The 27,305-nt window shown below is 44.5% G+C and overlaps 1 protein-coding gene across 43 annotated transcripts in view; it reads left to right on the top strand.

Annotated features, from left to right (window-relative positions):
* Positions 1-3,858: 3,858 nt before the first annotated feature.
* Positions 3,859-27,305, top strand: part of NTRK2 (neurotrophic receptor tyrosine kinase 2) — a 345,658-nt gene continuing 322,211 nt past the window's right edge. For 7 of the 43 annotated variants that reach the window (XM_070590392.1, XM_070590391.1, XM_070590385.1 and 4 more), the window contains exons 1-4: positions 3,928-4,115; positions 4,804-4,925; positions 5,181-5,398; positions 5,885-6,457. In XM_070590392.1, coding sequence (XP_070446493.1) covers positions 6,246-6,457 — 212 coding nt within the window. In that variant the 5' untranslated portion in view covers positions 3,928-4,115; positions 4,804-4,925; positions 5,181-5,398; positions 5,885-6,245. The other 36 variants (XM_070590393.1, XM_070590387.1, XM_070590403.1 and 33 more) reach the window with 21 other exon arrangements.

The raw sequence follows: 27,305 nt of genomic DNA, 5'->3' as shown, positions 1-27,305 counted from the left end.
GGATTTTCTATATAGGAAATCATGTCGTCTGTTTATAAAGACAGTTTTATTCTTCTTTTCCAATCTTGAGGCCTTTGATTCCTATTTCTTGACTTATTGTACTGACTCGAATGTCAGTACAACACTGAATAGAAATGGCGAAAGTGGATATACATCCTTGTCTTCTTCCTGTTAGTTGGGGTAAAGCATTCTGTCTTCCACTTTAAGCACTATGTAAATGGTGGGTTTTTTGTAGACTCCATTTATCAGTTGAGGATGTTCCCTTTTATCTCTAGTTTGCTGAGAGTTTTCAGGAATAGATGTTGCATTTGGTCAAATATCTTTTCTGTGTCTTTTGAGATGATCACATAATTTTAGGTTTTTAGTTTGTAAGTATGATAACATACATTGATTGATTTTTGAATATTAAACTAAAATTGCGTTCTTGGGATAAACTTCACTTAGTCATCATGCTTTTGGATGTATGATATTTTACTGGATTCAGTTTGCTAAAATTTTGTTTAGAAATTTTCCAGGGGGCTGCCCTGTGGCTGAGTGGTTAAGTTCTCGTGCCCTGTTTCAGCGGCCCAGGGTTTGGATCCTGGACGCGGATATGGCGCCACTCGTTAGGCCATGTTGAGGTGGCGTCCCACATGCCACAACTGGAAGGACCTACAACTAAAAATATATAACTGTGTGCTGGGGGGATTTGGGGAGAAAAAAAAATCAGGAAGAAATTTTCCATTTATATTTATGAGGGATATTGGTTTTTTGCTTTCTTTTCTTGCAACGTCTTGGTCTGATTCTGGTAGCAAGGCAATACTGGCCTCATAGAATGAGTTGGAAAGTGTTCCTTCGTCTTCATTTTTCTGGTATTATTCTGGTTCTATTCATTTTCTGGTATTATTTTTCCTTAATTGTTTTGTAGAATTTACCAGTGAAGCCATTTGACCCTGGAGTTTTCTTTATGGGGATGTTCTTAACTATAAATTCAATTTCTGAAATAGATATAGGACTATTCAGGTAATCGATTTCTTCTATGGTGAGCTTTGTTGGCTTATCTCTCTCAAGATATACATCTATTTCATTTAAGTTGTCGAATTTGTTTGCATAATATTGTTCACAATACTCCCTTGTTATTTCTTTCATATCCATAGGTTTTCTAGTGTTGTCATTGCTTGCATTCCTGTTACTGATAATTTGTGTCTTCTCTCTTTCATTCCTGGCCAGTCTGGCTAGAGGTTTATCAATTTTATTCATCTTCTCAAAGAATCCCTTTTGGCTTCATTGTTTTTCACTCCTGTTTTTCTGTTTTGTATTGCATTTTTTCCCACTCTGATTGTTATTATTTTCTCACTTCTGTTTGCTTGCGTTTAATTTGCTCTCCTTTTTCTGGTTTCTTAAGGTGGAAGCTGAGGTTACTGGTTAGAGGCCTTTCTTCTTTTCTAATATAGGCATTTAGTGTTACAAAATTCCTCCTAAATACTTTGAGATGTTTTAGTGGCACCACACAAACTTTTTAAAAAATTTGTTTAATGTCTGTTTTTTTTTCTTTCCAGCTTTATTGAGATATAATTGACATATTAGCGTAAATTCTGATATGTAATGTTTTCAATTTCCCTTTTGAAGTTTTCTTCCACTCTGCTCCTTTTAATCCTTTCAGAACTTCCTTCCTTGGCCTCAGGTGACTTCATCACCTGCATGTGCTAATTAGTACTCCGCTGGCAGCTTGAGAGGGACCTTCTGCAGACCTTTGGAGTTCTCTCTCTGTGCTTTTCTCTCCTCCCTGCTCCTGTGTCCTTGTGAAGTCTGACTTCTGGATTTCCCGGACTCTCAGCTCTGTCTCCTCAACCCAGGGAGCTGGATTCTGCCTGAGTTCCTTCTCCCAGAGCCACAGCCTTCATTGTCTTATGTCCATTGTCTTGAAAATTACTGTTTTGTATATTTTGTTCAGTGTGTTGGTAATTTGGTTGGGAGGTTAAATGTATTCCCTATTACTCTATTTTAGTCAGAAACAGAAGTTAACAGTATTTTTGTTTTTGTTTTACAACTCAGTTGGATGTTAAAATGAATTTATTGGGTTATTTCAAGCATTAAAAAATGAAGTGGTATAATATAAAAAATAAAATATTAGTGTATTCCATGCATTAAGAGTAAATAAGTTTTGTTTTGTGAAACTGTTTTTAGTTGTATGTACATACGTGCGTGCATTGGATTGTGATAGAAAGGGCATTTCTTACTGTGGGTCATGGTGAAACCAGCTTGAGAAGCACCATTCTAAGTACATCATAATCCAGTACAGGCAGGGGTCTGCAACGCTTAGTCTCCATCTCTGCTTTGAAGAGTTCATATGATCTGGGGAAAATTATCTCTATGTCATTTTGTCCATCTGAGAAATAGTCCTCATCTCCCACAAAGCTATGGTCTGAGAATCCCTGAAATAATGTCTATGAAATATCTTGTAGGTCTTAAAATTGAGAAAGACCCACGATCCTATGAGTGAAGAAATGAATATCGATTGCCTGGTGTGTTTCAGGCTCTGTGCATGACAGTGTTGAGTTACCAGCGTGGGTGAGAGGGAGGTCCTTCCTGGCCCAGTGCCAGAACATACCCGGCTCCTGGAGGAGGCAGAAGGTGGGGCTTTAAGAAGCACTGTGAGAACTCACAGCACAGGGAAGATTCAGAGATGGTGGAGATGGGAAGGAGAGGGTCCAGGCGGAATCATTCAGACGGATTTGCAGGGTTAGAGGTTAAGAAAGTGAGAATGTAGAGAGCCTGTTTGAGGAATCTCCACTTTATTTCATTTATTCATCAAGCACATACACATACATATTTTCAAACCTACTATGTCCTTGAGATATATCAACGAATAAAATAAAGATCCTTGCCTTGATGGACTTTACATTCCACTGGGAGAATACAATAAACGATAAATATAATAAGTAAATGATCTGTTAGAAAAACGGCAAGTACTATGGAAGAAACAGCAGGGGAAGGGTGATTAGAAGCGGGGCCGCCAGCTCTAATTTTAAGTGGGGGATATTCAATGGGGCACATTTAGAATCTAAATATTATAGTAGTGTATATCTGTTATAATACACCTTCTAAAAATATTCCAACGTAATTAGAATCTTCTGGTCTGCAAACCACGCTGAAACTGCCCATCCTTTGGAGGTTGCATTGACACTTTGCGGCCACTAGGGTGCAAATGAGCCATTTCTAACAAAAATGAGATGAGGGTGTGAGTGTGAGAGAGATTTGGGTAATTATGCACACACCCCTGCCCCAGGTATTCCGCAGGGTCAGCTCCAGTTAAGGACACTGGCAAGACAGGCGGAAGAGTGTTATTACTTTGTGACGTGGAGCAAGACATTTTTGCCCTTGGCTTCCCTTCCTTGGCACGTCCTCGCCCAGCAGGGGATGGGGGCCCAGTAGAGAAATGAACTTCAGCTTGGCCATTCAGCACCCAACGCGTGTCCAGCCGAGTGATGGTGGAGAGAGGCAGACCTGCTGTCCTGGTCTTCCGGCGCTGCAGCAAGATTTCTGGGTGCTGCGGAAGGATTCCCGCGGTTACACTTGGCGCCCAGGGTCTGTACAAAAGCCCACTAGATGCTTTCCGTTCCCTCGTAATATTTAAGGCGTCCTCGACATCTAAGCATTCACCTTGACATTGGGGTTTCTCGATCCTTTCCACTCCCAGCCTCTGTGGGCAGATTGGTGACCATTCTTATCATTTGGACGAAATCCCATCCGATCGCCATTTATCGCTCTGAGAGGTGCCCACCTTTTTCCCAGGCAGGAGCTCGAAGAGACCCGGCGAGCAGCGCGCTGGCAGGCAGGGCCGCGCGCGTCGGGCGCCGCCGGTTGCGCATCTGGCGCAGAGCGCGCCCCCTGCGCAGTGCCCGGCACCGCCGCGGCCGTGGGTTGGTGCTCCCGAGCGTGCCGGGCGCTCTCTCCCCGCGCGGGGGCACCAGAGCCCTCAGAAGTGTCGGGCACTGCGGTGCATTTTCCCAGTTCCCTTTTAAATGACTGCGGAAAAACAGACTCTCCGATCCGCAAATGGGAAGACGGATTCTCAGACAAGGCTTGCGAATGCCCCGCAGCCATCATTTAACTGCGCCTGCAGAGCAGTTAAGGTTTGTCACCCGACCCTCCCGGATCGCCTCATTTGTCTTTAGTGAGACCCCGAGGCTCTGCCCGCGCCGGGCTTCTCGGTAGCTGGATGCATGTCGTGCTGGGGCAGCGCGGGCGCAGGGCACGCGTTCGCGCACACCCGCGCACACACGAAAACGCGCAAGGTACGGCAGGGGAGCAAGGGCTCGGGGTGCCCTGCGTGGGGGTGGGCATCGCGGGGAATGAAGCTACGATCTGGGAATGGCTGCATCCTGCCAGGTTGAAGGATGAGAGAAAATGACGCGGCGCCACACACCGGACAGGCCAGGGTTGCTGCCGCGCATTTAGAGAACCCAATACGAATCAGGCGCGCTCCCTTCCCCTCACATGTCTCTATTTCCCCGGCGTGTGGTGCCAGAAAACGGCAGGAAAGAGACCCACTTAGAGAGCTAGTGTTGCGTCTGGAGACTCCCCTCCCTCTGTAAAAGCACTAACAGGAAGACCCTCCAAAACCACGGATCCCCAAATAGATGGCCCGGAATGCGGGCGGTTATCCTTGGTTGCTAATGCTGAACACGTTTTGGTGTTTACAATATTTATTTATTTTTAGGCTTGCTCGCCCTCCCTTTTAGGCAGGATGGGAAAGGAGAACGCAGTGGGGAGGGAGAAGGGAGGGAGGATTCCTATAATAAGAATCAGCGCATTTTTCAGAGCTGAACCGAGCCGGGTTTCCATTTCAAAAAAGGAGACAGCCTCTACTGCGAATGTAGAAGAGACCGAGGTGTGAATTAGGGACCAGGAGGCGTCGAGCGGCGGAACGGTCCATCTCAGAGGTACCTGGATCTAAACGCAGTCACACACACACGGGCGCCCCCACACACACAGGCGCGCGCGTCTACACGCCAGGATGTGTGCGTGTGTGCGCGTGTGTGAACTCCCACATGCTGCTGCTGTCTGCTTCTGGCCAGTGGCACCGATACCTCCCTCCTCCCCGCTCGCCCCCAGCTTCCCCTCCCATCCCTGTTGCTTTTGTCTGGAGGGTGTTATGGGTTTGTGTGTGTATGAGCGTGTGTGTTTTTGGATTTCAGACTAATTTTCTGGAGTTTCTGCCCCTGCTCTGCGTCAGCCCTCACGTCACTTCGCCAGCAGTAGCAGAGGCGGCGGCGGCGGCGGCGGCTGCTCCCGGAATTGGGTTGGAGCAGGAGCCTCGCTCGCTCCTTCGCTCGCGCTCTCCGCGCTCAGTCCCCGGCGGCAGGAGGAGCCTGGACCCAGGCGCCTCCGGCGGGCAATAGGCGCCGGAGCCCGGGTGAGCAGCGCGGACAGTGTCCTCCGTCGTCTCGGCCCTCGCTGTCCCCCCTGGGGCGGCCGCGGCGGCTCCCCAGGTGGGACGCGCCGCGCCACCTGCCCGCGCCCCCTGCGCCCAGCGGCCGTGGTGGATTCTGCAGCATCATTCGGAGGCTCAGTCTCGGAGCCATCGCAGCCGGCAGCCTCCGCGTCCCCTTTTAAAGGGTCCTTCGCCCGGCCTGTGCCATGGAATTCTCTCTTAGGGACCCTTGCCCTATCTCCTCTCCCTCGACCACAGGCTTAGAGAAAGGGTGGGCACACTGGTGGCCCAGCGGTGTAGTGCCATCGAGGAGCAAGTTTATTTCTGGGGCTGGAGCTGGGCACTCATCCATCCACAGTCTCCTGGCTGTGGTCGGGGTGGGGGTAACGCGAGCGCCGAGGGAGAGTGCTCCAGTTCGTGGTGTATGGGGTCCTGCACTCAGTCTTATGCGTGTCTGTTTGTTCTCAGCCTGGAGGTGCGTCCCGGATCCCAGTGTACGTCTAGCAAGGAGGCTGCGCCCCAGAGAGTCCGGGGAGCGCCGCCGGCTGGTGCCCGGCGCGCCAGGCCATGCAACGGCGGCAGCGGCGGAGCTCAGAACGGCGGTAGCGCCCCCTGTGAGGCGGCCAGAGATGCCCCGGCCGCTGTAAACGGTGCCGCCCGCCAGGACACGCTCAGCCCCGGACACGCTCTGCTCTGCGCGCCCGCGACGAGCACCGAGTAGAGAGAGCGGCGAGCGCTGTGAAGGCTACCTAGCCCTGGGAGAGGAGGCCAGCCGGTGCAGCGCAGGGACACTACTCAGTCTGACTCCGGCTGGCACTGGCGGCTAGGGATGTCGTCCTGGACGAGGTGGCATGGCCCCGCCACGGCGCGGCTCTGGGGCTTCTGCTGGCTGGTTATGGGCTTCTGGAGGTCAGCTCTCGCTTGTCCCACGTCCTGCAAATGCAGCGCCTCTCGGATCTGGTGCAGCGACCCTTCTCCTGGCATCATGGCATTTCCGAGATTGGAGGCTAACAGTGCAGACCTTGAGAACATCACTGAAATGTGAGTTCCTGGTGCTCTTCTCTTTCCTTCTCTCATTGCCCCTGGTGCTGGGGTTGACCAGGCAGGTCTGTCCCGGGCATGATTGTTGTCTCAAGTCGGGGAGAAGTCAGAGATGAGGGATGCGGGCCTGGACCGTCTTTCAGTTACCTGTCTGTTTCACAGGCGTGGGGCTGCTAACGCGGGGAGAAGCGTGACAGTTTAAAATAAGTTTTAAATATATATGTCAATGATATAAATATATATATATTCCTGGCAGGAAAGGATTCCATATCCACTTTCTATTTCGAAGGCCTACTGAGTGTGCTTCAGGTTTATCCATATACAATAACTTAGTTTTGGACATTTTCGTTTAATAAGGTGCTATGTGTGTGTTGTGTTAGGAGAAATTCCAGTAATATTTACTACAAAGGTTGTTAAAATAATGAACTTTTGCAAATTTGTTGAAGGAGGTTAGAGTCTCCCCAGTAAAGCTCTCTCCTCCTTTCTCTGCGCTTTGCAGTTCACCGATTTCCCTTTTCATTTAATATATCAGATTTTGCTTAGGAGATTGCATCCAGAGATGGCCTTGAAAATGATCTGTAAGAGGAGAAGTTCTGAGTGTTGAAATGCACTCGCTCAAAAGAGAAAATGTGCTCTTGGAAGCCTAAAAGCCTGGTCTGATTTAATTTGGACTTGACTTGCCAGAGATATAATTTTGAGGCCATTTGGATTATAAATCTTAATTGCCTATTTAATAATTTCCCAAGACTAGGTTGGATGATAAAGCAGTGTGTAGTGCTCTGATGAGTGCTGTCTTTAGCATGGGACCTCTGTGCTCCTGGAAAAGTGTGAGCTTGTTCTGGTCTGAGAGAGAAGCAGTGTTGTGTATTTCTGTCCTTCTCTTCTGAGGCCTTGTGACAAATACATTACCAAGTAGGAATTCACCAGTCCTTGCTCCAGAATTCCCCATCACCTCAGCTAGAGGTGTTTTATTTTTTTCCTAAGGACTTTGTCCTTTTATGAACATGAGATTTTATTTGTCCGTGTTGTGGGTTGTCAGGCAGAGTTTCTCCCGGTTTTCCTAAGGGTGTTTGACACAGAAGTAGGCAGCCCCGAAAGCAGAGCTGGGGCTGTGGCCTTCCGGTTGGCGAGTGCGCATGCTTTTCTTGCCCCCACAGAAAACGCACTCCCTGTTTCTGCCAACATAGTTGACCGAGATAACCTGTTTTTTGATGTAAGTAAGAGACTTTCCTAGTGTCTGTTGTTTGCTCTGCTGGCGATGCTCATGTTATAAGGCTCGGGCGGGAGGAAATGACAACAGAACAGAGGGGAACGTGCAGGCCTAGCTTAGCTGAGATATGCCGGGAGCAGCCAACTGTCAGGCTGGATCCAGGATGCTTGGGTCTCAATCTTTTTGGCAAGGATAGCAGCAGGCAGGGCCAGAGAGGGCCGGAGAGGCACAGTGGGTAGGGCCCCAGCGGCACTGATGGAGCCCCACCAGGGTAGTCAAAGTGTCTGTGGCCTTTGTAGGGTCTGTGTCTCTTTCATGAGACGGGGTGTCAGTAGTGGGAGGGAGGAAGCCATGTGGAACTCAGAGCTCTTCAGACTACTGTGAGACCACGAGGAGTACCTTTACACAGCTGGGTGTTTTTTGTTTGTTTGTTTGTTTTTAAATTCTGTTTTAGATGATAGATATATAATGAAGGAGGAAATGAGATAGGGCCAATCATTTTCACTTCAACATTTGTTTGACTTTAATATTTTTTAAGACCATTATTGGAGGAAAGAAAATAAAACTCCCCTTAAGTTTAAAAAATAATATTTTAAACCTTTGTGGTCTTAGCTGCCTGATAGATATGAAATCAATAGCTTTGAGCAGAGCTTTCTTATATCTATTCTCACAGTTACTGTTGTCGTGCCTTTTATATCTGATGGCAGCTTCCCATTGTCAGTCTTTTTAAAATTGATTTTGTTTTATATTTACCCAAGAATTTGTCACAGCTATTCGTTCAATAACAGCACTCCCAATTTCTACTCTTATTTGTTTCCCCCTTTTGATCTGAAAATCCACTGAGACGGAAGGAATCGAGAGGTGTGTAGGGAGGAGCGTTCGGGGGGAGCTGGATTAGCTGGGCAGCAGACGTGAGCTGTGAGAAAAAGTCCGCAGTCTGCTCAGGCCCTTGGCTTGGTGGGAGCCCAGCCCGTTTGTGCCCTCGTGTCTTTATCCGTAAAATGTATCAAAATCCTTGTTTGGAAAGCACTTCATATGATTATTTTGAATTCTGCTGTTTTGATATCAAAATGACATCAGTGGATGAGCCTGTTTCACTCACATCCTTATATGACACCATCTGTGCGCTTTTTCTTACATATTAATATTTGCGCGAACAGCTTTTAAATTCCTGGCCAGGGGATGCCAGCTACAGTTGGAACCACATTACACAATTTTTTGCTTTTACTTTGTTATTAGACCCAATGGAATTCCTAAAATAACCTATTTTAAAGTTCTAGTTTAATGATGTTTAGTTGAAATTACGTTTCTATTTTTTTAAATAGGAATAATGTAAGTAAATAAACTATGATTAGAACTTGCTGAAGCAACAGCTACCGTATCATTTAAAAATCGTATATCTTTTCATATCTATATTGGGAGAAAGTACCAGCACTGTGCCTTTTACGATTCAGAGAGCCTGCGGTCGACCATTTGAAAACTGTATGCATGATTAATTAAGAGAGAGACTTTTATTTTTTATCTCCATGCATATTTGAAGCCAACTTGACATTTCCTTTTCAGAGCCATTGTTTTAACGTTTTATTAAAAATCTTCCCATGACAGTATGTGTCTCACACCTTTACCCACTAACGTGATCATCTCTCTGTCTATAGATATTCACCACCCCGCCCAACGCCACACTGCTGACAAGTGCCAGCTTCTGTTGTTTGGGGACAGTTTTACCGAAGCAGTGCTAAATTAAATTTAAAAACAATGCCCTTGTCACATGTAAGTGGAATTCGAGAGTAGAGCCTGTTGTTGGAATTATGTAACCAGCCACTTAAACCTTAGTTGTAGCAAGTGGCGAAAAGCATCACAAAGGACAAGGTCTGTCTCACCAAACTGGTGAAAGGGGTGGTTAAAGTAAGTCGTGCACTTTTTTTATTGTGATCAAGAATATATAACATAGTATTTACCTTCTTAACCATTTTTAAGTGTACCATTCCGTGGTGTTTAGTACATTCACATGGTAGTGAAAGGGCACGCATTTTTATATTGCCCACTTTTTTAATTTTATTTTTGATGAGGAAGACTGGCCCTGAGCTAACATCTGTTGCTAATTTTCCTCTTTTGGCTTGAGGAGGATTGTTACTGAGCTAACATCTGTGCCAGTCTTCCTCTGTTTTGTAGGCGGGATGCCTCCACAGCATGGCTGATGGGTGGTGTGTAGGTTCACGCCCGGAATCCAAACCTGCGAATGCCGGGTTCCTGAAGTGGAGTGTGCGAACTTAACCACTACACCACTGGGCCAGCCCCCTATGTTGCCCATGTTCTGTCAAGCCCAGTGATAACCTTTTTTTCTGAATTTATTGGATTGTATTCTCTGATTTGGGGGTAATAGTTGGAGACAAGTCTAATATTTTCCTCTTAGTACAACAGAAACAGAATTTGCAGTTTCTGCTCCAGAGCTCCTGTGTGTATTTTATTGTTGGCTTGGTTAAGCGGCTGTAATGTTATGTCATTAATACATTGATTTTGGCACCCTCACCTTAGCAAGCTTTTCCACTGCAATTAATTGTACTAAAAAACTCTGGCGTTTATAAGCATTCAGTGAAAGACATCAGCTTTGGTTATTCTGGTATTTACTTCTCAGCCCCTCCACCGGGGCTTCTGGAACTTTGGATTATGCTTTGCATGCACTTAAGAACCACAGTGCAAGTTCTGAGTGTGGGTACATAGGCCACACTGGACCTGTTAATAAATAAGGCAGTCTCATTTACTTCATTCATTATTTAAGACAACTTGCAAGCGGGAGTTGAAAACATGCCGTCTTCATAGTGAAGGTATTTACAGAATACAGCTCAGCACAACTATTTGCAGTCTTGTTAGTTTCAATCTCTGCATTACGGAAGGTTTTATTACATTGGGTAAAACAATTGAAAAGCCGGTAACCCTTCTGACCCCACTTGCTTCCACCTCCCTCCTTTCCGTCACCTCTCATTGACTGTACAGGAAAATGTGTGTGATTTTTTTTCCTTCTCCGAAAAGTGATATTTCCTTATGGGAATTCAGAGCACTAGAGCTAGGAGAAGAGCCTGGGTTGTGTTATTACAAGCCAGTAATGGGAAGTTGAGATAATGTGCTCACAGCCCCCCAGCGCTGAGCCGAGTTCTGTTTAAGCTCTTTCACTGTTTCTATCCCATAAGCCTCTGTTTCTGTCTGTTTCAGTATTCTCTTGTAAAGGCATTTTCTAAGCTGAAAACTTGGCTGAACAGTTGAGAGTCGAGGTCTCTTTCTCCCTAGGAACACTCTGTATGATCTCTTTGACTATATCTAGGTCGTAGGAGTATAAAACCTAGAGTTTTTGTTTAGCTGAAAAAGGGAAATTGAATTTCTTTTTTTGGTTTCTTTTTCTTTCTTTCTTCTCTCTCTCTTTTTCTTTTTTTTTTTTTTTTGCCTTTGTTACTAAGCAAGTGGCTCCAGTTTTAACTCATTGCTCATCTTGCCTGTTAGAGAAAGAAACATCATCAAACCATTATGAATCGCATACACAGCTATTATTCCTCAGACTAACTTTCCCACTTCGCTGGAGCCTCTTGTGGGGTCAAAAGCCGTAGGGTAGGATGTGGTATTGAACCTGCTGCCCCTTGGAGCAATGCCGATTTTTGGTTCCTCTTGATATTTACAAATCAATTGGATGATTTTGGGGAGAGATTATTTAGACAGGGCAAACTTTTTACTTGTTTGATGTGTGTGGGAGAGAGAAAAGGAGAGAAAAAAACCCTGAACCTTGGATTATTAATAATTGATTGATCATTTTCATAATCTACTTGGTTGAGCTATTTGAAAACCCAAATCGCACACCCCCAGGTGGCAGAGGTCTGAGCCCTGCAGTGGCCTGATAATTTTAGCTCTACATTTGATTGCTGATCAATCTCCATTACAAAAGGCAAAGATCCCACATAACCAGGGTGCCTTCTCACCATTGACTCTGCACTCTGGGCTGTCCAAAGGACTGGGAAGTTGTAAATATTGACCAGAGAGATGAAGGAGTGAATGCTCATGAGTGTTCTAAACCCAGGGAAGAAAAGTGATGCATGGACACTAAGTGTACATGTTTAAAAAAGAGTGTGGTATAGAAAGCTGGAGTCAGGAGTTACCTGATCTTGAAGCAGCCCCAGTGTCTCTGGGCCTGAGCCTGTCAGATACAAACTGAGGACTTTGGATCCCATCCTCAGACAATCTTCTCCCAGCTCAGAAGTCCCACAAAGCTTCAGATACAGAGATAATGCAGTTTCTACAGCAGCCGTGAAGTCAAGGGTGGTGCAGAGTGTGCAGAGCTGGCAGTGTGAGAATCTGAGGACCTTTGGTGTCACAGTGTCACATGTGCATATTTTCAGTGTCTGTTCTGACAATTTCCCAAACCATGTCTTTTTAAATGTGACCTGCTAATAAGGCTGGTGGCATGTTAGTGTGGGCCCGAAGAGTCCAAGGTCACAGGATCACTTTGAATCAGAACCACAGAAGGAGAAGGGGCCTTAGAAATGTTCTCCTCCATACCCGTCTGCATAAACCAAGGGCAGTGAAGAGTCGCCAAGGCCAGGACTCATTCAAGACAAGGAGGGGACTAGAAGCTCTTCCTCCTAGCATCCAAAGGAGCTGCCACCTCCTCTATTTTAGGATGCCGCCCCTCTGTTCTGTGTCCTTGCACTAAACCCGACTCCAGCCCACCATTTTAGAAGCAGCAGAGATGTGAAGACAAGCTTAGTTTGGCTAAGTCTGTGCAAATTGGTCTCTACTAGAGACAAAGTAATTAAAAAGTGCATGAGCTTCTGATCCCAAAGGAATGACCTAATCTTCACATAGGAAGAAATGCATTTTTTGTTTAGTTTATTGTGAATTTTTTTTTAAATTTCAAGTCTTCCTCCTCTAAGCCATTCGTGCACAAAAGTCAAACTGCAGAGAACAGCTGTCATGAGTTGGCAGCAATGAGGGACGCTAACCTGGTGCCCACTGGACCATCTTGGCAGGCTGGCCTTGGAGGGAGAGCAGAGCCGACAGAGCAGAATGAAGGCTGCTGCCCCTGGAGCCTTTGCCACAGTCAAGGGTGGTTATGTAATGGAGGAACCCACACCCTTTGTACAAAGTCTGTCTTCGCTCCCTTGTGAAAGAGCTGTGGCCAGAGAGTTCTTATTTTTCGCTGCCTTCTTTTTATCCCCTGACTTCTCATTGCCCCAGGATTGATGGCTGAGCTCAGTGTCTGAGCCAGTGAGCGGGCTTAAGCGTTGTTGACTCACTTCCAGAATTCGTTCTGCTACCATTTTGTATGTTATCCATGGTCTGCTCTGAGACATACCTCTGGTTTCATGCAGGGCTTCTCCCCAGGGAACTGAAAGGCACTTTACAGACATCTGCTTATTTAGGTTTAAAACCTCGCTCTGAAGTAGGTGGGAAGGTCTTGACAGGCTCAGAGGGCCTGTCAGGTTGATTGGCTTGCCCGGGGCTCTCTGTTCAAACAGAGGGTAATTCGGGATAGAACCCTGTCCAATGTCTTGCTTAGGGCTCTGTCTGCTCAGCCCCACTTGCCCATACTGGGGCTTGAGAGCCCAGATAATATTAGGAGAAATGTAGAGATTGAAATAAATGTTCACAAGTCAAACAGCATGGCAGTGGGAAGGAGGCGGACTGGGCCTTCATCTTATGTCTTTCCCCTTCCATCATCATCTCCTCCTTCACAATCTGTTATCCTGTTAGACGATAAGCGATTTGTGTGCCCTTGGGAATGTAGCATCTTCTAGAAGAAAAATATTAATAATCATACACCATTTAGAGTCCCCGTTTTATTGCAAATAAGGAACTATTGCTATTTAGCACCCCACACTTTCCTGTAATCTTCATATCCCAACAATTCTCTGGACAAACACACATACCAGAACTCTATTTGTGTGTGTACAGTGTGTCTATGAATATATAAATATATGTATAGAACTCCACTAGGTGTCTATAAATATGTAAATATATGTATAGAATTCCACTAGGTGTGGTCCTTTCAGACTTAATTATCTTGAATTGTAAAATTTTCCTAATAACTTAGAATTTACTTCCTTAAGCCACCTAGACTTTTTTTTGAGATATAATTGACATATAATGTTATGTTAGTTTCAAGTGTACAACATAATGTTTCGATCTTTGTGTATATTGTGAAATGATCACCACAATACATCTAGTTAACATTCATCACTATAGTTACAATTTTTTTTCTTGTGATGAGAAATTTTAAGATCTACTCTCTTAGCAATTTTCAAATATACAATGCAGTATTATTGACTATAGTCACCATGCTGTACGTTACTTCCCCCCTCAGACTTTTTGTTGTTGTTGTTGAAGAAGATTCGCCCTGAGCCAACATCTCTTGCCAATCTTCCTCTTTTTGCTTGAGGAAGATTTGCCTTGAGCTAACATTTGTGCCCATCTTCCTCTATTTTATATGTGGGTCACCACTGCAGCATGGCTGAACAGTGGTGTAGGTCCGTGCCCAGGAACCAAACGCTTGAACCCAGGCCACCAAAGTGGAGTGTGCTGAACTTGACCACTACACCACAGGGCTGGCCCCCCCACTCAGACTTTAAGTTGTGTTTTAATCGTTCTAGATTCCTCTTGATGCAGACCTGATGAAAGGTCTTCTCTGAGTAAGCATTAGAAGACGGACTCCATTAGCCAACCTGGCTGCTCAGAGACCCATTGTGTCTGTCGTATTTGATCAGTTCTCAACATAGACAAAATTTATATTATCATAAGTGAGGCATTTTTGAACAATTCCACAGCAGTGTAATTTAAACCAAAAGATATTAGAATTTGGTTTTCAACCTCTGAAATGTAGGCCAATCTAAAAAGATAGGCTCTTCTAAACCAGTCTTTGTCATCAAAGTTGTCTCTACTTCATGTGCTGTAGACACCCAGGATGCCAGGTGGCAGAGGGGCCTGTGCCCGAATTCTCTGGCTGTCACTCACTGTGGGGACAGCTCGCTTCCCTTCTCTAGCTTTGATTTACTCCTCTGTGCAGTGTGTGTGCAGGGGTGGAAAGTGGTAGGCGAGAGAGCTTGACATGATAGCCTCTAAATTCTCTGGCAGGGTTTGAGAAAAAAACAAGCACTTCTCTCCGAAAACCTCAACCAAACCGAAACCGCCACACCTGTTTTAGTCTGCCCCTGGTCTCACTTCAGAGCTCTGCTGCTGCCATCCCAAACTCAAAGAAAATTACGGAAGATTTTGCTTCTGGGATGCTTCCCTTGCATTCCTGCTTTTGGCCTTTTCCCCTTGTGACCCTTCAGTCTCCATCCTCTGTTTCTGGCAGTGTTTCTTATCCCCCACCCCACTGCCTCCAGCTCACAAACTCTCACACACACACACTCAGGCAGATGTCTGTCTGGCTGCAAAGCCCTTTTAACAGATTGCAATGAAATCTTGGGTTGCAGGACCTTATGCGTTGACTGTCATTCCCACTGAACTTGGCTTGATAAGATTAACACTGTCAGAGAGGCATCAACGTCTAGGAACCTGGTGTAACTGAAAGTAGCCCTGGCGGGGAGATGGGAGGTGGGGTTCATATCCACACTCTCACAGTATCAGAACCTGGAATCCTGGGGGAGCCATTTAATCTCACCAGACAGTTTCCTTATCTCCAACCTAGAGGTTGCGGCTTGGATGGATGCTAACCTGTGAAAGGCTCTGTGGTTCTGAATCAGTCAGCCATGGTGCTAGTGTTTCCTTTTCTGTTCTGGAATTCGCCCTTGCCTTCTCCCCCGGGGCCAGTGTAGAGCTTGTACCAGTTCTCTTGGTGGTTTAAGCAGCAGAAGTTCTATTTGTGGATTTTCTCTGAGTCCAACTCTGCATTTCAGGTCAGATGGCTTTGCAGGTCACCTGCTCCTTGCCGTCCTGGGTAGCAGTGCTCCCATGGTTTCCCAGTGATCGAAACAAACTTGTGCTTTTTTCCTACAGATGGTTTTCTTGACGTGTCCTGTCTCCTTGCAGTCTCAGCGTTGTACCCGCTAATCCACAGGTTCACGTCTGATCAGAACACCCGCTATGGTGTGTGTGTTCTGACGTCTTCAGTCCACTGTTGGTCCATTCCTGCGGGTGGTGCTCCCAAGGGATTTCTAACTGGCTCACCTCTTTGGCCAGTCTCCACTTCCAAGGTCCCCAGAACAGGAGCTTGCACCAAAATCAATTCTCGTCTTTCTGCCCCCATCAAGTTTTCCTTTCATCCTGCCTGGAATAGTTTACCATATGTTTCCAAATTGTCACGTGGGGTGCCTGCCATCTAATTCAAACTTCATGCAAACATTAGTTCAGTTCAACTAGTGTTTGTTGAGCACACTGGAATGCTACAGACAAGTAAGCTACTGTATGGAGGCAAGGAGCCCTGAGTAGCTAATATCTAGTGGGAGAGATAGATGCATAAACATCTAATTTTAATATAATGTGGTAAGGGCAGTCAGTGCACATGAGGCTACAACCCACATTTGTTTGGTGATTGTTTCAGCTTCAGCCAGCCATGCGGCCATTTACAGAGTGTTTCCTCCCAATTGTGCATCGTTTTCACTGTTTAACAGTGAAAGGTGTAGACGTGTAGACTGGGTGTGAACAATCCCCTGTCCCTACTTCCTTTGATGGCAGTCACCCAGCTGAGTTGTGTTATTTTCTCTCTCTCAATAATTTTTGCTATTCTCCTACTCCATTTGAGCAAGCTGCCTACCTCTGGAACCAGCCTTTCCCTTCTGTCGCCATGGGAGGGCTGGAGTGCCACTTGGCTGAAGCTAATCACTCCACCTCTATTACCGATCCCATCCTCTTAAACTTGTCTCTGTCAGCGACTTTCCCTCACTCACCTCTATTTTCAGTCTCTTTCTCTTGTAAACATCAGAGTTTAAGCAGGGCCAGGTCTCTCCCAGCTTAGAACAGTTTTCCTTTAGCACCGTTCCCTCCCTCTCCATCCATCCATCTGTAGTCTCTGCCCTTCCTCCTCTCTCCATTGAAAGCCTGACCTGAGACGAGTGGTCTGTATTCGTGTCTGTTTCCTCACCTTCTAATCCAATCTCAGTCCACTGCGTCATCGAGCTCAGTCTCCCTCGCTGTCCCCAAAGACCTTCTCAGGGCTAAATCTAAGGCATAGTTCTCTGTCCTTCTCTTACTTGCTTCTTAGCAGAACTTGGCCTCATTTCTCACTCCCTCCTTTGGTTTTGGCCTCGGTGTCACTCACTTTCCTGTCTTCTCCCAGTCCCTCTTGCTGCTGCTTCTTAGGCTGACTTGTAGGCGCCCTTTTCTGTGCCCCTAAAAATTGATGTCCCTTGGGCTTCTGTCCTAGGGCTGCTTCTCTTCCAGGGCTATCCCTGGGCAACCTCAGTCTCATCTATGACTTCTGTTTCCTTCTACATGCTAATGGTGTCCTAATCTATGAACTATCAGTGATGACCTTTGGGCTCATATGCCCAGCTGCCTACTGAACGTTCCTCTTGGATATGTCATAGTGTGTCACACTCGACATTTCCAAATTAAATTCATCATCGTCACCCCATACCCATGTCCTGTGTTCCCTGTCTTAATGGATGGCACCATTGTCCACTTAGTAATGTATGCCAGGAAACTTGGCTCCTCCTTCTCTTTAACCCCTATATTCATTCAATTACAAATCTTGCCGATTCATTTTCATAAATTTCCAAATTTCTTAAATTTGTTCAATTCTTTTTAACTCTACTGTTTTCTTTCCTTCCTTCCTTTCTTTTCTTCCTTCTTCCTTCCTTCCTTTTTCTATTTCCACTGGGGTCTGCTCTGTGTCATGCTAAGTACTTGGGATATGGGGTGAGAAAGACCAGTCTGGTATCTTCTCCTTACCAAGCTTGCAGTCTGGGAGGAGAAATGAGCATCAAACAAGTACTTACATAAACAAAAAATTAATTCATTCTACCATCATTTTTGCCTAAAATGCTGTGGCTGCTTCCTACTTGGCATCCTTACCTCCAGTCTTGGCCCCTCTCAACCTTATGCCACACTGTGCTGGAGTGGTCTTTCTAAAATGCTGATCTTATGTCACTGCTTCTAATTGCCCTGTGGCTCCTCCCATCTCTTAAAATAAAGTCCAAAGTTTTGTTTTGTTTTTTTAGTTTAAAAGAAACAAAACCAGATTGTCACTGCATTGCTGTATAAGGAATCATATGACTATCACATAGAACCCCGAATACACAGATCAGCATGACATAATTGCTTTCTACACCAGCAGATCTATAAAGGAGAGCAAATTATAACTGGAAGCTTGCTTGGCAATCTTGGAATTGGAGCAAGGGCACTTAATTCTGCATTTAAAATGTTAAATGGCATTAAGCTAAGCTTGCCTGAGGCATCCATCTCCATAATGGGAGAGCCTTCACAAAGGCAGTGCAGAACTTGAAGTGCTTTGGCCCGGACCTGTGTCCCCTGGATGGACACTCCTTTTTCTCTCCTTCATTCACTGCCCGGCACCAATTCTGATTGACACATTCTTTCTTCGGAAAGGTTAGCACCTTTAGCCAAGCTCTGCTCAAGCCTGGGAGCCTTTGAGATTTCTTAAAGTGATTTTGCACATGTTTTCTTTGAAGTGCATTAATTTTATTGTGTGGAATTCTATTAGAAATTAACTTTTTAAAAAAGCTATATGCGAATGTGATAAGAAAGGCAAACAACATAAAGGAGTGCGTCGTAGAAAGTTAGTCTCCCTTCATCACACCCTCCAGCCCTCCAGTCCCTCAGCCCCCTCTCCAGGGGCAGTTTTGGTTTTAGTTGTGTGTCTGCCTCCAGAAAGAGTCTGCTCGCATACGTGAGTATATATCTATATCTTTTTTGTTTGTATGCAAATGAAGCCATATTATACCACTGTTCTACATCTTGATGGGTTTTCACTCAACAATGTGTCTTAAAAATGTTTTTGTGTCAGCATATGTACACCAGCCTTATTTTTTTCACAGCCACACAGTAATCCGTTGAAGGAATAGACTCTATTTTACCAACCTCCTTTGAACAACCTTGTGTGCAAGTTCTTGCACACATGGATGATTTTATCTAAAGGAAAAGTTTCTAGAATATGAATTGCAGGGGCGTTTGTGCCTTTGAGAGATATTGCCAGGTAGTCTTGCAAAGAGACCACCTCATTTCATTCTCCCACTCAAACTGGAAGCACCTGTTTTTCTACAGCTAAGCCAATACTATTTGCTATCAAACCTTTTGACCTTTGTCAGTCATGTTCCTGGGAAATGATATTCACCATTGTTTTATTTTGCAATTCTGTAATCATGATCTGGGTTGAAAGTCTTTTTATATGTATGTAAGTCATCTGTCTTTCATTTTCAGTGAACTACATTGTCATATCCCTTAGTTATGTTTTTTTCTATTGGGTTTGGTGACCTTTTCAAAAAATTGATTCATAAAATCTATTTAACGAAAAGAAAATTTATACTTTGCCTACTGTTCTTCTTGTCTGCCGATTTGATTATGAATTTTCTTCTCCTTTTTTTGATAATGCAGAATTAATTTTTTTTTTGGTAGTAAAATTTGTTATTTCCCTTCTGGCTTCTATGTTGTAAATGTGGCAAGGAGGAGTTGCTCCCTCTCAAAGAGGATAAAATAAGTCTCCTATATTTTCTTCCACTACTTTTACTATTTCATGCTTTTGTGTTTAAAGCTTTGCCTTCTCTGGATTTTTGAAATATAAGGAGTGAAGTAGCAAAAACCAATTTTTATTATTTTTTCAAGATAGCTAATCAGCCAATCAAGTTTCTTGATAGCATTGACTATATAATTCTACCTTTCCCTCACTAATTTAAAATAACGATTTAGTTATATATGAAAATCACCTTTATATTTGGTCCTACTTTGGGATGTATCCTATTCTGATAATCTATCTGTCCATTTACATGCCAGCACTGAACTTTTTATCTCCTTTCAGAATTTTCAGGATTATTCTTACATGATAATTTTTCTGTATGAACTTTAGGAATTGCTTGCCTGGCTCCACATTACATTGGTGTTTTAAATTAAAATAGCATTACATTTGTCTGTTTAAACAAGTCTTAAAAGCCCTGCATCCTCCAATTCAAACCTCTAGCCTCATTTCTTGCCTCTCCCTTTCTTCAATGAGATGATTCAGCCACTCGGAGCTTTCAGTTCCCCTGTTGAGCTGTGCTCTTACTTACCTCCCAGGCTACACACTGACCATCCTCTGCCCGCCCGGAGCACCGTTTCCCTGCCTCCTGGCTACCTCTGGCTACCTCCCTCTGCCTGCCTACGTCTGGGCTATGTGTCTCCACCAGGTACTCGCATAGCCTCCATGCTTCTCAACCCCAGCATAGGTCACTCAGCATCATAGATGCATGCCCGGCTACCTGTCTGTACATACCTTTAGAATACAGGCTGCATGAAGGCAGGGACTGTGCAGATCTTGTTGACTGCTCTTCCCCAGCTCCCAGCACAATGTCCTACATCTTCACATTATCCACACATACACTTGGACACACACGCACTCCCCTACAAGTCTATCATTTAGAATTCCAAATAAGAGTATTTATTAGTTGTTCTCTGGGCCAGCAATATGTAAATTTTGAGATGTGACTTTTATAAAGTCATCAGGTTAAGATGTTGGTTTAAATAAATAATCTTTATGGAATTAAATAGCTCAATGTTGGCTCATGCACAGTAAGAAATCAATTCATTGTAGAGCCACAGCATAGCTGGAAAGGAAGAAAGGCAAAGCTTTGATGAGGCAGGCTGATTACTACCCAACAGGAAGGAGGGACAGGGAAGAGTCGGGAGGATGCCTGCGAGAGCGTGAAGAGCAATGCACCGCGGGCCAGCTAACAACAGGGGTAAATCCAGGGAAAAGAATCATTCCAGGGACATCTGATCTCCAGCAAACGGATAGTCCTAATGAGAAAGATTTGTGTCTTTTCTGTTGTGTCAGAGCTTATAATGGCTATCCCTTTGGATCAACTGCACTTCTCCTTGCGACTGCATTTATGGCACTTCACTTAAATGTGATTCTGGCGTGAGATTTCAGATGTGATTTATCCCTCTTGTAGTAGGGATGGTAGAGATTGTTCATTTTTCTTGAAGAACTGCAGACACCACGAGTATCAAAAGGTGGTGTGTCTGGTCCAGTTGAATGGACCATCTGATGCACACACTTTGTGCCTTGGCAATCAAGGTGCGATGGGCTGATCCTAAGAATGTTTCATAGCTTCCTTTGTATTTATAATAATTAACACTATCAAGAACCTTAGAAATTTTGATAGTTGTTTGAAAAACTGATCATAAAACAACTGATAGACATATGAGATTGAAAGGCTTTTAAAAATAGAGTGGGGAAGTATATAGGTGAACAGATTGTGTTGAATAATCCAAAAAGACACTTCTCCCTTGAGAAAAATAACATCCATTTATTTATGTTTACACAATGCAGTGTGTTCATAGTATACATACAAATGAAAATAGTTTAGATTCCTTCTGTATTTTGAAAGTTAAATTTTTAAAAAGGAAGGGACCTGATGGAACCAGTATATAATGTTTAACGCTGATAAGAAAAATCTTATTCTTGAGTTATTGGCTCTCATGGTAAGTGTAGGTGACCCTCTGGATTTAAGTTCTTAGCCATCTCATTTATTCTTTCAGGGAATTGCTTTCTCACCAGTAAGAAGTGTCTTCTGGAGCATAACCGCCTGGTGACTTGAGGGCGCTATTGAGCCTTTTGTCTCTCCACCTCCCTTGACCCCAGCCTACCCTAGAATCCACCCCGTCATTCCTCTCCTTTCATTGTGTTTTATATCCACACAGAGACAGTTCAGAGGGCAATAGATATTCTGTTGACGTAGTTATCTCTTCCCGTGGACAGCTGAAATGGAAGACAGGAATGACTGTTTATACATGCGTGTGTTGACTGCTTGATCAATTCATTCATTCATTTAGTCAATTAGTCCATCAGCAAGTATGTTTTGAATGTGTCCTCCCACCAGGCACTTTTCTGGGTCCTGGGTTACAAGATCTAGGCCAACTCCTGCCATTTGTATGGCCTTTTGAAGGGCCTCTGTAGAGGTCCCCAGTCAGATCACTCCTACTCTTCTCTCTCGAAGCTGTGTAGCCAATCCAGCCTCGCATCCCAACTCCATCAACACCAACACAGATAGCGCCCTTGGGCCCCCGCCCCCCACCATTGTGCCTAGGGATGTGCACATCTACAGCATGGCATAGCCTCAGGAGGAGAGACGCACAGAAAAAGGCTGCGCAGGGCCTGGGAGTGGGCTCAGGGCCTTCAGGTAGGGAATTGTAGGATCCTAGTAGGTCAAGAAGGAAGATGTGATTTCCAGGTAGGAGCATCCTGTTGGCCCTGAAGACTCCTTGCCTCATATGGAGGAACTTGGCCAGAGAAGTACCAGAGTGAGGGCCTCTAACATGCCTGGGCCCACTGCCCAGAGCTAAGGGCACTAGGGACAAGGCTGTTTGGGCCTCTGCCTTGTGGATCTGGCCTCTGCATCATCATAGTTTTGAGCTATGATGATGCTCTGAATGGAGGAAGTGCAAGACTTATGCCCTGGGAGTGGGCAGTGGGGTGACCAGACTACCAGACTGCTCCTCCCATTGCAGTGCCCCCCTCTCTTGACGGGAATTCTCAAGCATGGGGGGCCATGTTTCCCACCAGGACAACATGTGCAGAATTCGTCCCCTGACTTGTATTACAACAGGATTTGGGATATCACAGACACGGACAGATTAGCAAAGCACAGATCTGTCCTCAGCAGTTAATGGGGATTGTTAAACACCAGCAGCTGTGAACTTCCACCTTGCTCTCTTCCCCATACAGATTTTATTATTACCCCTGAAAGGTTCATATCTGAACATAATATTTTAAGAATCAGCTCATTATGGCTGAATATTTTTGTTTTTACTGGCACCCTAGGAGGATCCTGGGATTGTGAAAACTGTGCCTAAAAAGTTATTCTCCTCATTATTTCTTTTTTCCAAATTGAAAAATCACTGAGTATGTCCATTTCTGTGTATAGGTGGATGGACGAGTTAATTTTTCATTTTCTTTGGGAGTTTGCATAGGAGAGTCATATAGGTCGTGAGGCAGGATAGCTTAAGAGACCCCCTGTGAAGTTGACTGCTTCTGCTCCTTTGGACTAGTTATTAAAGTTCTCTCTGTGACTCAGTTTGCCCATCTATAAAAGAGGGCAATAATAGAACCTTTCTCTGGGTTTCTGTGGGGTTAAAGTGAGTTGATGCATGTAAAATGTTCACACCAGTGCCCAACACAGAACATGAGCTCGGCAGTTAGTTTTTATTTTGTTTGGCCAACTTCAACTGTATTTTGAAGGAGAATAGACTCTGTAGGGCTGAGGAAGGACAGGAAAGCAAAAGAATCTGCCTCAAGTATGGCTCTGGCCAGGCGCTGGGGCTGAGGACAGATGGAAAAGGGCGTTGGTTCTCTTCATGGCAACCTTTGCATGTCCTTACACTCAGTGGCGTATTCCTCTCATCTTGAGGGACCTGGCATGCTCAGCTGATTGGGATGTTGATCATTTGTGTGCTGAGCAGTCGTGGGTCAGATTTAGCCACTATTATTCAGGTCATCATCTTCGTTCTGCAACTTTGCTATGTTCGATGGTCCTGGTCCATTTTATTTACGAGGTTGTTTCCAACAGCTCCCCTGGGCTCGGGGGGTTCTCAGTCAGTTTCTACTCCATTTTCTCTTTTAACTTTCTTTCTTACTCTTTAATTGCAAGGTCTTTACAAAATGTATGTCTTCTTTTCCTTTGTGTTTAAATTCTGGTAAAATATTCATCACATGAAATTTACCATCTTAACCATCTTTAAATGTGCAGCTCAGTGCCATTAAGTGTGTTCTCACTTGTGCAACCGTCACCACCATCGTCTCTGGAACTCTTCTCATCTTGCAAAACTGAAACTCTGTACCCTTTGAACAACAGCTCCCCATTCCTCTCCTCCAGCTCCTGGGGACACCGTTCTACTTTCGGTCTCTGTGAATTTGACTACTCTGAGTCCCTCAAAATATACATCCTTTTGGACAATGATGCATTCGTTGAATTGCAAGTTTTTATAAGTGATTGGTTTAGGATTTTTAGATGCACTCACACTTCCTTTCTGCAAAATAGCTTCTCTTTATGTGGCCTTACACCACCACTTATGACTTGGATCCCTTTCCAGCAGCATCTTCGTAGTTTAACTCTGAAGAATTGATCTCTAACCTTCTTTAAAAGTGACTCAAGATTAAGATGTGAAGGGAAGCGAGGGAGACCACATGGAAGTGTGCTCATGTTCTCTTGCTCTCTTTACTCCCACAGCCCATAATGTTGGCTGGAAAATTGTGCCGAAATCCAAGCAGACCTTCAGAAAGAGCCTAAAATCTTACCACTTGAATCATTCGCTTTTCTTGACGTTGTGCCTGATGCTCATTTTTCTCTGCGCCGTGTGTGACCTATCCTGAAGCTGGAGCAGAAATATTAGTTCCAAAGATTCTCTTCGAATGGAATGATTTGGCCTGACTGGAGGCCAAGAGCTTTCAAAACTGCGTTCTGCTGTGATTAGTGCTGACTTGAGTGCTTCTTAGACTTCTTAAGGCCTGGGCTAGTCGTGGGAAGTTCTTTTTCACTGGTCACCAGTGAAACATTGATGGGGCTGAAAGAATGGGGAAAGAGAAAAAGACATTTTTTTGAAAATATAATTTTTGTGTTGAGCTGGAGTTGCAAGAAGATTTTGCTTTTTTATGAACAGTCACTGTGAAACACAGAAAATCATGGATGAAATGATTAATAACTCATTTCTTGAAAACAAAAGGTAATTACAATATCAGCATATTGGTCATAATGACCGCTTAATTTGTATTGAATGAATATTAGAAATGTTACAATTAATCAGTTTATCATTAGTCTTTGAGTAACTGATGATAATTATTTTATGCAATAAGGTTAATGAGGTAAAAATGAGAGGGAGGGAATGAGGAATAGAAAAAGAGACTGGAATTCTCTGCAAGTGATTCTAATGGTTGACATAGTTGCTGTAACTGAGCGCAACGTTTGTCCTCAACTTCCTGGCAGTGAAAAGAGAAGCTCATTATTAGGAAGGAGAATGCCTGCTAATTCCACAGGAACATAGCTTTGTCTGGCACTATGTTCTGAAAGGAATTTCTACTGCAGAGACAATGAGTGATGTAATTCACAGCTTTTATGAAAAATGCAGAAGTAGAGTTCATTTTCTTCTTACTGAGAAAGCCAGTGAAATTTGGGCGAAGTGACAAGGACATGAATTCTGCAAGAAGGCTAACGTGGTCCAAGAATTTAATGCCCCTGTACTCTAATTATAAAACACAACGCAGGAGCTTTGCCTCCCGTTCCCGCATACCTTGTGCTGAACCAGGCTTTGGTAGAAGCTGGGCTGCAGATGATTTGAAGTTGTCCCCTCTGACCAGAGCCTGGAAAATTTTAATCTCTGTTGCTGGTTAAGGCCAGATCCATTCTTTTTGGAAACCAGACAAGCAGATGGTGGGGCTGACATCCTTTTACAAAGACCAAGCAGCCCGGCCTGCGTGCTCATCCAGGTGGAAGCCCCCGACCGCGGACTAGATGAGGTACCAGAGGGCAGGTGCAGGCTTGCTGGGGAAGCAGCCCTTTGACGGCCCCAGAACTTGGACAGATGCTCGTTTGAGACCACAGAGTTCCACCCACAGAGCACAGCAGAGATGGTTTTAGCCTAGAAGCTCTTAGGAGCAGGTGTGACCAGACGGCTTCCCAACCGTAAGAAAAGCCCCCTCAGGCTCCTGGGGTGCCCCCAACTCTGAGAGGGATGGCTCCTCATGGGCCTGCCAGGATGAATTAGCTGCAGAGCGTCCCCCAAGTCACCTAGTGAGCCGACTCGTGTTTCTGGTGGTTTCATATTGACTGATGTCAAAGGACACCTGCCCAAAACAGAGGACACCTGCCCAAGATAAAAATTTTGGCTTGAACATAACTTAAGCCTCCTTCTTGACAGGAGTTTGGTATCAGGACCATTTCCATCCTGGGGCTCTTCATTTAATCTGGTGGAAATATGTCATGGTTCTTGGTTATTGACTTGTCTTTCCATTTACTATGGCGGATTATTGAGACCTATTGAAAGATCTGAGACTTATCGTGAATAATGATATTAAGTAAATTAGTGAGAAGGAAAACTATTTTTTGTCAGGAAAAAACACATCTCTTGCTCTTCCTGGGATTTATTTACCACCGTACCCAGTAGAAAATTATCCTCAGGTATGTCTCTATCAGTTTTAGTTTAGTTTTTCACAAGAGAAGAAGCTTCTAAAGCTTCTGGAACAGGTAGAACTAACTTTTTTAAAAAAGTGAGGTACTTTTATTGTGGCTTCTGTGTCATTTTATTTGAGAGACTCACTTCAGGGATCTCTTTGTGTGGAGACGACATATCAATGCAGGAGAATGGTTGGAGCAGCACTGAAGTCTCAGAGGAAATTACAAGCAAGATTTAAGTCACGGGTCATAAAATCTTTCCACAGGCCGGTGAAATGGCTGAGGTCAGTCAGGAATGTGACCACCTGGAAATGCACCCTAAGCCCCCAGGGGCAATGTTACTCAGCTCGCCCTGACTGTTGCCGGGAAGAAATGTTAGTCCAGTGTGGTGGGCCTTCTGTTTTTTTTTTTAAGAGCATATGGAAATTCAGATTTTTAAAATGTGAAATCTTCCCATTTGGAAAAGTCTAATAAGAAGATGAAGGCACCCGGTGTTGACTAGATCTGGGCCACTTGCTGCCTTTGTGACTTCTGGTTGATCGGTTTATATGGTTTATGTGGCACATTATGCATAGACCGGGGTCCAATCCTAAATCTCCATGGGAGACTATGCTAATACGTCAAATGAAACTTACGTTTTCCTGGTGGAGACTGATGTGTTTATGGAGAAAGCCAAGCTGAAGGGGTTTTTTTCAAAGTTAATTTTTCTGGTTGTAAATTGTGGTGTTGCTGGTTGGAAACCACCTTGTTGATAGAGGAGGATTAAAAAATGCTATATAAATACTCATAGAAAAATCCGGAGTGTAATTTTTTTCTTTGTAATATTTTGCTAAAGTTTTCCTTTAATTTGTGGGCTCAAGGGAACTGAGACATTATCAGGTCCAAATTTCCTCTTCCGCAGATATGGTCTCTGCAGGCAAGGTGAGGTTAAGTTCACCGGCTAGTTAGCGATCAAGCCAGGCCTTAAACCTTGGTGTTCTCCTCATTGTTAATAATAACTAGCATTAATTGAGGTCCTCGTGTGTGAGAAGGCAGTTTTCTAATTTCCCAAAAACCCCATGAGGCAGTTACTGTTGCCACCTCATTCTACAGAGAAGGAAACTGAGGCGTAGGGACTTGCCCCGGGTCACGGGGCTGTAAGAGGTAAAGCAGTAGAGTGTGTTTATCCCTCCACCACACCGCTTCTTATTTTCCAGGCACTTGAATTCTTAAATTCCCAGGGTATCTGGGCTATTCTAGGAAGCTGCAGTCTCAGAGCTTGGCATTATGTAAGAATTGGAAGAAGACTTTTTATTTATCTCCTATTAGCTCTGTGTAAATATAATACATGACAGCATCC

Source organism: Equus przewalskii, chromosome 22 (genome assembly GCF_037783145.1).
Source record: "Equus przewalskii isolate Varuska chromosome 22, EquPr2, whole genome shotgun sequence".
Classification (NCBI taxonomy): Eukaryota; Metazoa; Chordata; class Mammalia; order Perissodactyla; family Equidae; genus Equus; species Equus przewalskii.
This window is presented reverse-complemented; position numbering and strand designations above follow the sequence as displayed.